This window comes from Pagrus major, chromosome 16, assembly GCF_040436345.1.
Source record: "Pagrus major chromosome 16, Pma_NU_1.0".
Taxonomy (NCBI): Eukaryota; Metazoa; Chordata; class Actinopteri; order Spariformes; family Sparidae; genus Pagrus; species Pagrus major.
Window position 1 is genome coordinate 2,831,369 of NC_133230.1, and position 15,483 is coordinate 2,846,851.

Sequence of the window (15,483 nt, forward strand, 5' to 3'; positions counted from 1 at the left end):
GCCGAACATGCTAGCTATAGTCCGTAACAGTATCTTCCTCCATTTTGGACCCTGAGGCTCTCTGTTCAATGAAAGACAAAGTTTAAAGATATAATATGTATTAAAATGTCTAAAAACGACGAGGACTTTTTCCAAATGTTTTTAGAGTTTTGTTCTTGCATTATCCCAAATGTGTCCAACAATGTTCGATCCACTTCTTAAAATTAAAAAATGAATCTTGGAGCTCTCCTCCCGTCAGTTAACGGCTCCAGATCCAGAGTTTTGTTGTGCTTGACAAATGACACTTTACTTTACAAATTTACTTTGTCTTACTCTTGTCAGTTTTTCATATGGAAATAGGAAAAAAGGTAAGAGTAAATGTATTTGAGGACGATAGAAACAGAAAAAGCTGGAGTCTTTCTTCCGCCTCTGGTAGGTTGAGTTCACTGTTTGACCTTTCTTCCCCTGATGCCACGGAAACTATCACTACAGGCTTAGGTTAACCTTGATGTGTTTCCATAACACAGCCGTATTTTCCTGCGTGGAGTGGTCCCCGTCAGCCTGTGGGAGCCGTTTCTCCTTGGACCGCTCAGGAAAACATCCTGGATGCAAATCCATCTCAACAAGAGACTCGAACAAAGCCAGAGAGCAGAGTCGTTTTCTAATTTCCTCTCTCTCATCGACTCTTTCTGTCCTTTCATCCTCTCTCACACATCAATCACCTTCACTGTTTCACCTAATTAGCCCTGTTTCTATTTATTGCTTTGTCTCATGAAGGACTCAGAAGATTAAACAGTTTTTTTAGAGAGAAGTTGCCACAGTGAGAGTCGCCTGGCTGGAAGCTGTTGGTTGTCGGAGTCTCAAAATCAAAGATTGTCAAGTCGAAGGTGCAAACAGGACCGTAGCTGATGTTTCTGAAGCCAATCAACACGTAGGAAATGGTTTTGGGAACAGATGTGAGGAATCTGAGGAAGGCTTGTTCATCTTCAGGTCACCGCATAAATTATCATCACAGCGGTAACGCAAGTTTATTCTGCATCTTTAATGCATTTTTAATATCGAAATCACAGCATTAACAAAACTCCTGGGTTCATGTTGTCTGTTAGTTTGCTCTCAGTGTGAAGTAATAAGCTGCAGTGTTATCAGGTGTTTGATAACACACCTGCCAACAAGGAAGTTGGAGACAGTGGAGGTGGGTCGTGTTTAAGATGTTTGGATTCTCGTGCCACGATGATAACTTGACCTTGTTCCAGATCCCAGCAGTAAAACGCCCACATCTCCAATTTATTACAGTGATTCAATCAGCTGACCTTTATTTATGCTCCACAGATAATTGAGGAATGAGCCTCGTGTGCAAAGAATCAAAACAAAATAAAGAAAAGAAAAGAAAAGAGGGAAACAAATGACAAGGAGACATACTGACAAAGAAAAGGCAGTCGCAGAGTCGGGGAGTAAAAAGTCATGAAACACTTTGTTTTACATCACAAAATAATACAGTACAGATATTTATTTAACATTCAAATGGATAATCTTTTGCTTTTTATAAATATTAACTCACTCTGAATTTTTTAACATTTTTTCAACAAACTTGTTAATTTCTCAGGGAATGATGCATGGATCGTGATTTAATACATCTGGCATATTTATGTGGCTGGTATATATGAGGGATTATAATAAAAATGTGGATCCAGCGGATTTAAATATGTTTATTTGATATTGGATTAGGCTTGATTGGATTTACGGCGGGCCTTGGTGGAGGTATGCACATTTTGGTGTGCCTGGTGGTGTGGATGCATGGTTTCACTGGACAGGAAGGGTATCAAAAACTTCAAACCTGCGTCTGAAAAGTAACTAAAGTCGTCCGACAAATTAATGGAGTAAAAAGTACAACATGTTTGTCTGTCTCCTTCCTCTTCCCTCTCTCCTCCTCTTCCTTTGTCTCTCACTTCATGCCTTTACCTCCGTCTTTACTCCATCTTTGTCTCCTTGTCTTATTTCTCTCCCGTCATGTCTTCCCCGCTCGTCCTCTCTTAAACCTTTTTGTTGTTTGTCTCTTTTTCTTCCATCTGTTTTTCTTTATCTCCCCCTTCTGTCTTCTATTTGTCTCGTTTTGTTCTTAATTATTTCGTCTCTCCGATTCAAATATGTATTCACTGGCTTCATAGGCTGCTTCAGTCATGTGTTGATGATTATTCTCTCTTACTGTGTCTCTGTAGGGAGGAGGGACAGTGTGTGGAGGGCATCATGGAGATTTTCGACATGCTGCTGGCGGCCACGTCTCGGTTTCGTGAGCTGAAGCTTCAGAGGGAAGAGTACGTCTGTCTGAAGGCCATGATCCTCCTCAACTCCTGTGAGTGTAACAGATGCAGACGAGATGCAGCCGCTCGCTTTGTTCCCTCTGAGACGGACCAGTCAGTTTGCAGCGAGCAAAAACATCCTGTTCGATCCCGTCCAATCAGTGCAGCAGAGTGTGTTTGTTGTTCTTGCATATCTCAGATAAGTTTGATTTATTGTGGTTACTTAACAACATCCGGATGCTGCCATGTGAGTGGCTCAGGAGAGAGGAGAAAGAAGGGAGAGTAGGTCACTGGTCTACACGATCACTCATTGGCTGTCGTAGGCTCTAGGGCGGGCATATGAGCTCCTATCAGCTGTCAATCAATTGGCTGCCATCTCAGCGTCTCCGGTGTAGAGGGATGATGGCGTTTTAGCCCGTTTGTTACCATTTAATGATAGAAAACTGTGTTTTGGGCTCAATATGTTACTGAAATGGATCTAGTTGGGGAATAAGAGAAGAGTCTGATGCACTACTGAAACACCCAAAACTTTGCACATGCTAATTTGTTGATGTGGTTTTATATTGAAATGTTTTGCACAAATAGAATCACGAGAGAATCTAAGCTTTTTTTGTAAAAAAAACAATGAATCTCATTTCCAGTTTTCACTCCTACCCCTCATTTTCTCGTGCCCCCTTGTCCCTCAGATTAGTTGTCGATGGCCTTTCTGTAAAGACGTGATTCCCAGGAGTTGAATATTTTAAATTCACACTATCTATCACAATCTTTATTTTCATACAACTCTGATTAAAACATTTGAGACTTGACAGCCTCAGTGGCTCTGAAGTCTCTGTGTGTTTCTTGTATTTCATTGATTTATAGTCGGTATTTGACCCGTGTTACGCTTCACTGCTCTTTTTGGATCAGTTCCATTAAACATGGAGGTGAATCCTCCCACAGAAGTCAGATTGGCAGAACCTTCAGCTTGTTTGAAGAAGATTCTGGATGTAACGACCCGTGCAGATGGACTTTTATTGCCGCGCAGCTTTTGTTATTTAACCTTTCGTTTGCTCTGGCGGTCACAGTGTCCTCACACACCGGCAGCCGCCACTGTACAGGTTTCATCGAGGTGATCGACCTCTCGGCACGTCCTCGCAGAGTTTAACAAAGTTGCTCCCACACACGCACATGCGCACACACACACACACACACACACACACACACACACACACTCTCGGGGTCCTCTGCCAGACTGTGTTCCCTCTGTTGACTCTGCTCGGCTGCAGCTGGGCTGAAAAAAGGAACAAATTGTGAAAGAAGTGAAATCGAGTCTGAAAAGTCAAACAGGGATTTTAGGATTTATGTATTTTGACAGATGGAACGTGGTGGCGCAACTGCTCAGCCGTGTCCTCTGTTCTGGTGCTGGGCGGACAGGGCGATCCACAGCTTCTCCTCTCCACTGCCCCCTAGTGTTTCATCCGGAAACGTCCATCACGACGCCATTAGTGCTCTTCGATGAGCTGAATAGCGAGATATGTAAAAGTGGTGGCGACTGTTTAAATGAAGAAATTAAGTTTTCAGGAAAAAAAAAAAATGTATTCATGTTTGAAGCCGAGCGAAAAGTTTTTGCACGAGAAAAAAAACGCTTATTTTCTTCACGGTGTAATGAGTTACAAAAAACAAAAAGAAATTTTCTCCCGCCAAAACCTTCTTTTTTAAAAAACTCTTTCACACATAAAAAAAAACAAAAAAAAAACGTATTTTTCCCCCATTCAGTTTAATACATGGATAGATAGAAAAAAAATAAGAAACTTAGAAAGATTATCCTGGCAAAACTTTTTTTTCCACCAGTTCTCAAGTCATAAACACAGCAGAGAAAACAATTTAGATCAGACTGAGAAAATGGATCACCAGAATAAAATGTCCTCACTGGCCCCTCAGGGCTTCCGTACTTTGTCCTGCAAAACTTTCAAGGATTAGAAAAACACAGAGAAATGTTGATGTTGCTCACAATTTTTTTATTTTATTTTACTGAAAACATTTATGCTTCTCAGAGGATGAACCCTTTTTATTTTCTGAAAATAAATAATTGCAAGTTTTGAGTCATTATTACTTTCATCTAAAGCAGCCTTCATTGACTACATACAATAATTAACAGAAGGTCAATATCTGCCCAGCACTCAGAGATCATTCGTCCACCTCTGATGTAAATATCCTGTTAAAACGTTGCCGTGCTTCGTGTTGCAGATCTGTGTACGAACTCCCCTCAGACCGCCGAGGAGCTGGAGAGCAGGAACAAGCTGCTGCGTCTGCTCGACTCGGTGATCGATGCTCTGGTCTGGGCCATTTCCAAACTGGGCCTGACGACCCAGCAGCAGACTCTGCGCCTGGGACACCTCACCATGCTGCTTTCCCACATCCGTCACGTCAGGTACAGCCAGGAAAAGAGAGGAAAATAGTGCGACTGCAGCAGAATCCAGAGGAGAGGATGGAAAAATACACGCACGCAGACATTTTACTCACCAGCGTCTCTCATTTATTTATTAAACTTTCACAAATGCTCGTGTTCAATTAATTCACTCTGTTTGTCCTCCATCTCTCCACAGTAACAAGGGCATGGACCATCTGTCCACCATGAAGAGGAAGAACGTGGTGCTGGTCTACGACCTCCTCCTGGAGATGTTGGACGCCAACACGTCCGGCAGCGGCAGTCAGGCGTCGACCTCACCGAGCTCCGAAACTTACCCCGACCAGCACCAGTACCCGCAAGCTCCGTCTCACCTGCAGCCGGGCTCAGACCAGACGGCCGCCGACCACGCCACTGTGCCTCCACTTGGGCCCGCTGAGGCCCCGATACTGGACGGACACCTGCAGGCTCTGCCCCTCCAGTCCTCGCCTCACTTCCAGAGTTTAGAGATGACTCACATGGACAGCAACGAGTGAGTTTATTCACAGTGGTGATACCAGCAGAGATCCATTTTCTTACCAGTAATTAAAGAGTTTTCAACCATCTTTCAATTAAGTGTCACAGTGGAGAGGAGTTTAGTTTTGGGGAGTTTTGTGTAGTTTCATGCTAACAGATCATTTGAAGGAAGGAAAAAAAAAGATAATAGGGCAGAAGAAAGTAAAGAAAGGAGGGAGGACGTAGAAAAGTGAATGTAGGATGGATTTGGGTAAAGAAGGAAATAAACAAGGACAGAAGAAAGAAGGAATAATGAAGGTTGGATGGGAAGAAGTAAAGAAATAAGAGAGAGAAGAAAAGTTGCAAAGAAAAAAGAAATGATAGCGGATATGAGGAGGTAAAAAAGAGACAGGACGGTTGTAAGGAAAGACGGGGACAGAGGGACGAAAAAGAAAAGGGAATGATGGACAGAATTGCAGGAAAAGATGGATGGAGGAGAGAAAAGTAAAGAGAGGATGAGGAAAAGAAGGAAAGAAACTAGAAAAGATTAAACTAAAGTAGCAAGGAAAGAAATGACGGAGAGAATTAAAGAAATGAGGGAGGACAACTGAAAGGAAGGGAAAAAAAGAGGGTATGAAGGAAAAACTGAGGGAAAAGAAGAGGGAATGCAGAGAATGAAGAAAAAAGATGTGGAAGAGAAAAGTAAACAGGAGAGAAGATGAATAGAAAGAGACAGATGAATGGAGTAAAGGAAAGAAATGAAGGAATGTAGGAAGGAAGGGATTGCAGGGAAGAATGAAAAATGATTACGTGTTGAAGGACGTGAGAAAAGTAAATGCAAGAGACAAATAAATAAGATTAGAAGAAAAGACATTAGGATGGATGTATGGAGGGATGAGGGGATGAGTTAGGTATGAAGGAAGATGGAGCAAAGGAGTGGGGAAAAGAAAATTAGGAAGACGAGAGGAAGAAAAGAAATAACATTGAAAAGAAAAGGAAATCAAAGACGGAAGAAATATTTGATGATTAACTTCACGTGTGGTAAGTGACTGTAACATCTTCCCTCCCAGGTTCATCCATCCGGAGCAGTGGTCACTGGATACAAGAGATGCAGGTCCGTCAGTGGATCCAACGGACTACATGAGCCCCGATCGTGTTGTCATGGAAACTGCCTTAGTGACGGGACTGTAAGAGACTCTGAGACTGAACCTTACGGCTCTCCGTCCCCCAAAGATCCACAGAAGGAAACAAAAAAAGGACGATAAACGTAGAAAAACAAAGTGCTGTTGTGAGGTAAAGTTTGGTTCCCTCTTGTTTTTAGTCTTCGGAGAAAAAAGAAAGTTTTTGATCGAATGTATATTTTGTGTGCGTAAAATATTTCTTGTGAATGTGCACTACAGCAGGTGTTCACGGGAACATCGCTGAACCTCTGCCAGTCAGTTTGAGCTCTTTTTTGATATCCAGTATTTGTATCTCTTTTTTCACCTTGGTGTCACATCCAGAACAAGCCGTCTACAGTCCGTCTGCAGGGACTTTACAGGAAGGTGCATGTGGTCGATACGGTTAACACTCATTTCCATAAGCTTTGCTCGTCACATGGCTTTAGAAAGGGCAGATGTTTTCTATCACACTGTGGTGTTTTTTCTCCTTCACAGCTACTGTGTACTTTGGTGTTTCAATCGGTGCCTGGTAATCCAGGATTTTCTACTTTCTATGTGCAAACTTCAAGTGTCAGTGGAGTCAAACAGCAGCAGTTTGTGGCCTTTTAACAAAACGACTGTTAACAGGAGCTTTCTCTTCTCTTCATGTGGTCGCACTGAGGCTGGATTTACACAACACGTGGCACAGATTTGTTCTTAGTTCACACTCGGCACCAGCAAACCTGAAAGGTTAAAGGCGAATTTAACTCGGTAGACTGTTTATGACTTTAAACTGCCCGGCTAAGCTCGTAAAATCTTACATTACTTACATTACAGAAAAACTATCTAGTTTAACCTAGTGATGATTTACCACGTGTATTTACTATACACGTGTGAAATTCTTGACAACTAAAAAAAAATTGTTTCACACAAGAAAAATAAATTTCAGGTAATTTTTTTTTTAATGTCTCAAATTTAGTGTTTTTTTTTTCCAGAAAAGTGTAAAACTGAGTGAAATAAAATGTTTTATGGGAAGGAAATTCAAAAAAGTTCCTAGCAAGAAAAAAAACCTCTTTTCATCCATGAAAAAAAATCCTGGGAAAAAAAATGTTATGTGTCAAATTTAGTGTAAAACTGAGTGAAATAAAATGTTTTATGGGAAGAAAAAACAATTCTCCCAGCAAAATTTTTTTACTAATTTCACACATGAAATTTTGGGAGAGATCTTTTTAATTGTCTCAAATTCAGTATAGGTTTTGTTTTGTTTTGTTTTGGGGGTTTTTTTTTCAGGAAAAAAAAAATGTGTAAAACTGAGTGAAGTAAAATGTTTTATGGAAAGAAAAAAAAAATTCTCCAAACGAAAAAAAATTACTAATTTTGCACATGGAAAAAAAAATTCTCCTGAAATTTTTTTTTCTTGTGTGAAACATTTCATTTCTCAAATTCAGAGGGTTTTCTATTATTTATTTTTTTTGTTGTTGTTTTTTTGAAGAAGAAATCTTCAGGATACAAAAAATAACGTGTAAAACTGAGTGAAGTAAATAGTTTTAGGGGAAGAAAAAAAAATTCCATGAAAAAAAATTCTGGGAAAACTTTTTCAGGGGAATTTTTTTAATGTGTCAAATTTAGTGATTTTTTTTTTTTAAAGAAAATAATTTTTTTAAAAATTAAGAAAAAAAATCAAGTGTAAAACTGAGTGAAATGTTTTATGGAAAGAAAAAATAAATTCTCCTAGCGAAAACAAAATGTAGTCATTTTCACCCATGAAAAAAAGTTTTTTTTTTAATGTGTCAAAATTAGGGTTTTTTTCTTTTCAGGAAAAAAAACCATGTGTAAAACTGAGTGAAGTAAATAGTTTTGGGGGAAGAAAAAAAACATTTTCCTTGCAAAAAAAAAACGCCCCACTCATTTTCATCCATGAAGAAAAACCCTCAGCAAAAAAATTTCAGGGGAATTTTTTTTTATGTGTCAATTTTAGTGTAATGAAGAAAAAAAATTCTCCCAGCAATTTTTTTTTACTAATTTCACACATGAAAAGATAATTCCTGGAAAAAATTTCTTCAGGAGAATTTTTTTTTCAGGTCTCAAATTCAGTGTTTTTTTTGTTGTTGTGGAAAAGAAAAAACTTTTCCTTGCAATTCAGTGTTTTTTTTTGTTGTTGTTTTGTTTGTTTTTTCAGGAAATAAAAAGACATGTAAAACTGAGTGAAGTAAGTTTTATGGGAAGAAAAAAAACACTCTTCATCCATGAAAAAATTCCTGGGAATTTTTATTTCTGGAGAATTGTTTTTAATGTGTCAAATTTTAGTGATTTTTTTTTTTTAAGAAAGAAAAAAAAACATTTAAAGAAAAAAATCAAGTGTAAAACTGGGTGAAATAAAATGTTTTATGGGAAGAAAAATAAATTCTCCTTGCGAAAAAACCCCCCCACTCATTTTCATCCATGAAAAAAATCCTGGGAAAATTGTTTCAGGGGATTTTCTTTTTAATGTGTCATATTTAGTGTAAACTAAATGAAGTAAATAGTTTTATGGGAAGAAAAAAAAATTCTCCCAGCGAAATTTTTTTTATAATTTCACATGGAAAAAAAAAATCCTGGAAAATACTTTCTTTGGGAGAATTTTTAAAAAAAAAATTTCATGTCTCAGATTCAGTGTTTTTTTTTGTTTTGTTTTTTTCAGGAAAAAAATGATGTGTAAAACTGAGTGAAGTAAATAGTTGTATAGGAAGGAAAAAAAACTTTCCTTGCGAAAACAAACCGACTTCTTTCATCCATGAAAAATATTTCAGGGGATTTTTTTTTGTGTCAAATTTAGAAAAAAAAAAAAAAATTCTGAATATTTTTTTTACTGAGTCAAATTTTGACACTGGGTGAAATAAAATGTTTTATGGGAATAAAAAATTCTTCCAGCCAAAATTTTTTTTACTAATTTCACTCATGAAATAAGTTTTCCCTAAATAGTTTTGTGGGAAGAAAAAAACATTTTTCTTGTGAAAAAAACCTACTCTTTTCATCCATGAAAAAAATTCCTGGGAAAAAAATTTCAGTGGAATTTTTTTTCTACTGTGTCAAATTAGTGATTTTTTTTTTATGTAAACCCGAAAACCCGAAATCCTGGGGAAAAAAAATCAGGAGAATTATTTTTTATTGTGTCAAATTTAGTGTTTTTTTCAGGTGTAAAACTGAGTGAAATAAAATGTTTTATGGGAAGAAAAAAAAATTCTCCCTGCCAAAAAAATTTACTAATTACACACATGAAAAAGAAAATCCTGGAAAAAATTTTCTTTGGGAGAAAATTCTTTTTTTTCATGTCTCAAATTTAGTGGGGTTTTATTTTTTCAGAAAAAAAGTGTAAAATTGAGAGAAATAAAAAAGTTTAATGGGGAAAAAATTGCTGGGAAATAAAAATTTCGGGAATTTTTTGTGTCAAATTTAGAAAAAAGGAAAAAAAATTCAGGATAATTTTTTTTCACTGTCAAATTTATTGATTTTTCAGGTGTAAAACTGAGTGAAATAAAATGTTTTATGGGAAGAAAAAAATTCCTGCAGCCAAAAAAATTTACTAATTGCACACATGAAAAAGAAATTCCTGGAAAAAATTTCTTTGGGAGAATTTTTTTTTTTTAATTCAGTGTTTTTTTTTTCAGGAAAAAAAGACATCACACGTAAAACTGAGTGAAGTAAATAGTTTTATGGGAAGACAAAAAAAATGTCCTTGTGAACCCCACTCTTTTCATCCATGAAACAAATTCCTGGGAATAAGATTTCAGGGAATTTCTTTTACGTGTCAAATTTAGATTAAAAAAAAATCAGGAGAATTATTTTTTTATTGTGTCAAATTTAGTGTTTTTTTCAGGTGTAAAACTGAGTGAAATAAAATGTTTTATGGGAAGAAAAAAATTCCCCTTGCCCAAAAAATTTACTAATTTCACACATGAAACATAAATTCTGGAAAAAAATTTCTTCAGAGAAATTCGTTTTTTCATGTCTCAAGTTTTTTTTTTTCTTTTGTTTTTTCAGGGGAAAAAAAATCATGTGTAAAACTGAGTGAAGTAAATAGTTTTGGGGGAAGAAAAAAACATTTTCCTTGCGAACAAAAACAAACACTCTTTACATCCATTGTAAAATCTTTAGGGAAAAAAATTTTCAGCAAATTTTTTTTATATAAAAAAAAAACAAAAACAAAATCAGGAGAATTATTTTTTATTGTGTCAAATTTAGTGATTTTTTTGTGTAAAACTGAGTGAAATAAAATGTTTAATGGGAAGAAAAAAATTCCCCTTGCCCAAAAAATTTACTAATTTCACACATGAAAAAAAAGTTCCTGGAAATAATTTTCTTCGGGAGATTTTTTTTTTTTTCATGTCTCAAATCCAGTATTTTTTTTTCAGGAAAAAAAGACATCATACGTAAAACTGAGTGAAGTAAATAGTTTTATGGGAAGAAAAAAACATTTTCCTTGTGGAAAAAACCTACTCTTTTCATCCATGAAAAAAATTCCTGGGAAAAAAATTTCAGTGGAATTTTTTTTATACTGTGTCAAATTTAGTGATTTTTTTGATGTAAACCCGAGTGAAATAAAATGTTTTATGGGAAGAAAAAAAATTCTCCAGCCAAAAAATTTTACTAATTGCACACATGAAAAAGAAATTCCTGGAAAAAATTTTCTTTGGGAGAACTTTTTTTTTTTTTTTCATGTCTCAAATTCAGTGGGGTTTTTTTCAGGAAAAAAAGACATCACGCATAAAACTGAGTGAAGTAAATAGTTTTATGGGAAGAAAAAAACATTTTCCTTGTGAAAAAAATCCTACTCTCCATCCATGAAAAAAAATCCTGGGAAAAAAATTCAGGGGATTTTTTTTTTTTATGAAAAAAACAAAACAAAATCAGGAGAATAATTTTTTTCATGTCTCAAATTCAGTGTTTTTTTTTCAAGAAAAAAAGACATCACACGTAAAACTGAGTGAAGTAAATAGTTTTATGGGAAGAAAAAAAAAAGTCCTTGTGAACCCCCCCGCCCCCCACTCTTTTCATCCATGAAACAAGTTCCTGGGAATAAAATTTCAGAATTATTATCCTGGGAAAAAAATTTCAGTGGAATTTTTTTTCTACTGTGTCAAATTTAGTGATTTTTTTGATGTAAAACCGAGTAAAATAAAATGTTTAATGGGAAGAAAAAAAAATTCTCCCAGCCAAAAAAATGTACTAATTTCACACATGAAAAAGAAAATCCTGGAAAACTTTTCTTTGGGAGAAAATTCTTTTTTTTCATGTCTCAAATTTAGTGGGGTTTTATTTTTTCAGAAAAAAAGTGTAAAATTGAGAGAAATAAAAAAGTTTAATGGGAAAAAAAATTGCTGGGAAATAAAAATTTCGGGAATTTTTTGGGTCAAATTTAGGAAAAAAGGGGACAAATTCAGGATAATTTTTTTTCACTGTCAAATTTGTTGATTTTTCAGGTGTAAAACTGAGTGAAATAAAATGTTTTATGGGAAGAAAAAAAAATTCCCCCAGCCAAAAAAATTTACTAATTTCACACATGAAAAAGAAATTCCTGGAAAAAAATTTCTTTGGGAGAATTACACATTTTTTTTTTCATGTCTCAAATTCAGTGGTTTTTTTTCAGGAAAAAAAGACATCACGCGTAAAACTGAGTGAAGTAAATAGTTTTATGGGAAGACAAAAAAATGTCCTTGTGAACCCCCCCGCCCCCCACTCTTTTCATCCATGAAACAAATTCCTGGGAATAAGATTTCAGGGAATTTCTTTTTACGTGTCAAATGTTTTAAAAAAAGAAAAAAAAAATTCAGGAGAATTATTTTTTACTGTGTCAAATTTAGTGTTTTTTTTTCAGGTGTAAAACTGAGTGAAGTAAAATGTTTTATGGGAAGAAAAAAATTCTCCCGGCCAAAGACATAAAAAAATGAAAAAAATTTCTTCGGAGAAATTTGTTTTTTTCATGTCTCAAATTCAGTGGGTTTTTTTTCTTTTATTTTTTCAGGAAAAAAAATTGTGTAAAACTGAGTGAAGTAAATAGTTTTGGGAGAAGAAAAAAACATTTTCATTGCGAAAAAAAACACTCTTTTCATCCATGAAAAAATCTTCAGGGAAAATTTTTTTCAGCAAAATGTTTTTTTATGGAAAAAACAAAACAAAAACAAAATCAGGAGAATTATTTTTTATTGTGTCAAATTTAGTGATTTTTTTTTGTGTAAAACTGAGTGAAATAAAATGTTTTATGGGAAGAAAAAAGATTCCCCTTGCCCAAAAAATTTACTAATTTCACACATGAAAAAAAAGTTCCTGGAAATAATTTTCTTCGGGAGATTTTTTTTTTCATGTCTCAAATCCAGTATTTTTTTTTTCAGGAAAAAAAGACATCATACGTAAAACTGAGTGAAGTAAATAGTTTCATGGGAAGAAAAAAACATTTTCCTTGTGAAAAAAAACCCCACTCTCCATCCATGAAAAAAATTGCTGGGAAGAAAAATTTCAAGGGAATTAATTTTTTTTATGAAAAAAAACAAAACAAAATCAGGAGAATAATTTTTTTATTGTGTCAAATTTAGTGTTTTTTTGGTGTAAAACTGAGTGAAATAAAATGTTTTATGGGGGAAAAAACCCTAGCCAAAAAATTTACTAACTTCACACATGGAAAAAAAAATTCCTGGAAAAAATTTTCTTTGGGAGAATTTTTTTTTTTTTTTTTCATGTCTCAAATTCAGTGGGTTTTTTTTCAGGAAAAAAAGACATCACACGTAAAACTGAGTGAAGTAAATAGTTTTATGGGAAGAAAAAAAAATGTCCTTGTGAACCCCCCCGCCCCCACTCTTTTCATCCATGAAACAAATTCCTGGGAATAAAATTTCAGGGAATTTCTTTTTACGTGTCAAATTTAGAAAAAAAAAAAAGAAAAGAAATTCAGGAGAATTATTGTTTACTGTGTCAAATTTAGTGTTTTTTTCAGGTGTAAAACTGAGTGAAGTAAATAGTTTTAATGGGAAGAAAAAAACATTTTCCTTGGGAATCCCCCCCCCACACACACACACACTCTTTTCATCCATGAAACAAATTCCTGGGAATTTTTTTTTATGTGTTAAATTTTGTGGTTTTTTTGTTAAAACTGAAAACTGAGTGAAATAAAATGTTTTATGGGAAGAAAAAAAATTCTCCCAGCCAAAAAAATATACTAATTTCACACATGAAACATAAATCCTGGAAAAAAATTTCTTCAGAGAAATTCGTTTTTTTCATGTCTCAAATTCAGTGGGTTTTTTTTCTTTTGTTTTTTCAGGGGAAAAAAATCATGTGTAAAACTGAGTGAAGTGAATAGTTTTGGGGGAAGAAAAAAACATTTTCCTTGCGAACAAAAACAAACACTCTTTACATCCATGATAAAATCTTTAGGGAAAAAAAATTTCAGCAAATTTTTTTTATATATATAAAAAAACAAAATTAGGAGAATTATTTTTTATTGTGTCAAATTTAGTGATTTTTCTGGTGTAAAACTGAGTGAAATAAAATGTTTTATGGGAAGAAAAAAAAATTCCCCCAGCCAAAAAATTTTACTAATTTCACACATGAAAAAGAAATTCCTGGAAATAATTTTCTTCGGGACAATTTTTTTTTCCTGCTCAAATTCAGTGTTTTTTTTTTTTCAGGAAAAAAAGAAATCACGCGTAAAACTGAGTGAAGTAAATAGTTTTATGGGAAGAAAAAAACATTTTCCTTGTGAAAAAAAACCCCACTCTCCATCCATGAAAAAAAATCCTGGGAAAAAAATTCAGGGGATTTTTTTTATGAAAAAAAAATAAAAATCAGGAGAATTATTTTTTTATTGTGTCAAATTTAGTGATTTTTTACGTGTCAAATTATGAAAAAAAGGAATTTTTTTTTTCATGTCTCAAATTCAGCGGGTTTTTTTCAGGAAAAGAAATCACGCTTAAAACTGAGTGAAGTAAATAGTTTTATGGGAAGAAAAAAACATTTTCCTTGTGAACCCCATTTAGGAAAAAAATACATCTGCATTTTATTCTGCTTGTTTAGGATCAGTGTCGCTGATTAAAGTTCTTAAGCTGATTGAACTGAGGAACTGAACATGATGGAAATGTTCTTTTACATTCTTGTTTAATTTATGCACGTTGTCAAATGGATAACAAGTGAAGAAAAATATGAACATCGGTCCAGGATTGGCTTGTTTATGTCCTTGGCTTCAAAAGCAGGATGAACTATTACAACTCTTTGTCTTCTCATGTCAAAAAGCCTCAGACATGTTTCCCGTGGTGTTTTTCATTATGTTCTCATTTATCACACCACTGGCACGAGAACAGTCAGCCATTTGGTATCATCCCAGTTCAAAATGCTTTGCTGTGACGCGGCCAAACAAACTGAAACAGTGCGTGCTTCAGAATTTTGGATAAAATCCTCCAAACGCCTCATTTCGGTCGTTTTGTTTGGACGTCCGGTCGCGAGCTGTGCCACTCTGCTGCCAGTGTAAATTCAACCTTAGTGCCAGATTATCTCACTGCTGCTCATAGACAGATTCATGTTCACTATCCTTTTCTTTCCTGATGTCTGTGGCTTGTACATGCATGCAAACACACACACATACACGCACATCCCTCCAAAATCATGGTGGTTTGTGCACAACGACACACACATGTTCAGATTCTTGTCAAAGTTTGTGCCTGTCAAAGCTGTCAGCTCTCTCTAATGCAGTGATAGTGAAAAACATACAGCCCCAGAATCATGGCAAACACGGTTTATTGTCATCCAAAAAAAAGACAATCTATACATCCCATAAATAAGAGTTCACAAAATAAATCAAACTTTACACACTTTGTCGTTTTGTTTCTGTTCTGCTGGCGCTCTGCTGAGTGTGAGGTGGAGTTTCTGTACAGATCGGTATCAAACACTGAGTTTCAAATCAAATCACACTTTTTAACATGTAGGATCAATAATATTAACAAAAGGTAAAGTACGTACATTTAATGTTCTTTGATTGTGCAGGTACACAGTTTACATTCAATGCCCAGAGGATCACTTACATTCATGTTCTACTCCGAGTGTGGCGTTCAGGTGAATCCCACGTGAACTTTACAGTTAAAACTACAAACTGTATTTTTTAACCTGTTTACTGCATGGGGCCGACTCAGACAGCACTGGGTAAGTTATGAACATCATTAAA

General features: G+C 35.1%; 1 protein-coding gene across 3 annotated transcripts in view; it reads left to right on the top strand.

Moving 5' to 3' along the window:
* LOC141010250 (estrogen receptor beta-like) overlaps window positions 1–15,133 on the top strand; it is a 31,949-nt gene extending 16,816 nt beyond the window's left edge. For all 3 annotated transcript variants that reach the window (XM_073483121.1, XM_073483122.1, XM_073483123.1), the window contains exons 7-11: window positions 2,196–2,329; window positions 4,503–4,686; window positions 4,862–5,194; window positions 6,228–8,273; window positions 9,471–15,133. In XM_073483121.1, the coding sequence (XP_073339222.1) occupies window positions 2,196–2,329; window positions 4,503–4,686; window positions 4,862–5,194; window positions 6,228–6,348 (772 nt within the window). In that variant the 3' untranslated portion in view covers window positions 6,349–8,273; window positions 9,471–15,133. The remainder of the gene's footprint in view (window positions 1–2,195; window positions 2,330–4,502; window positions 4,687–4,861; window positions 5,195–6,227; window positions 8,274–9,470) is intronic.
* Window positions 15,134–15,483: the final 350 nt, after the last annotated feature.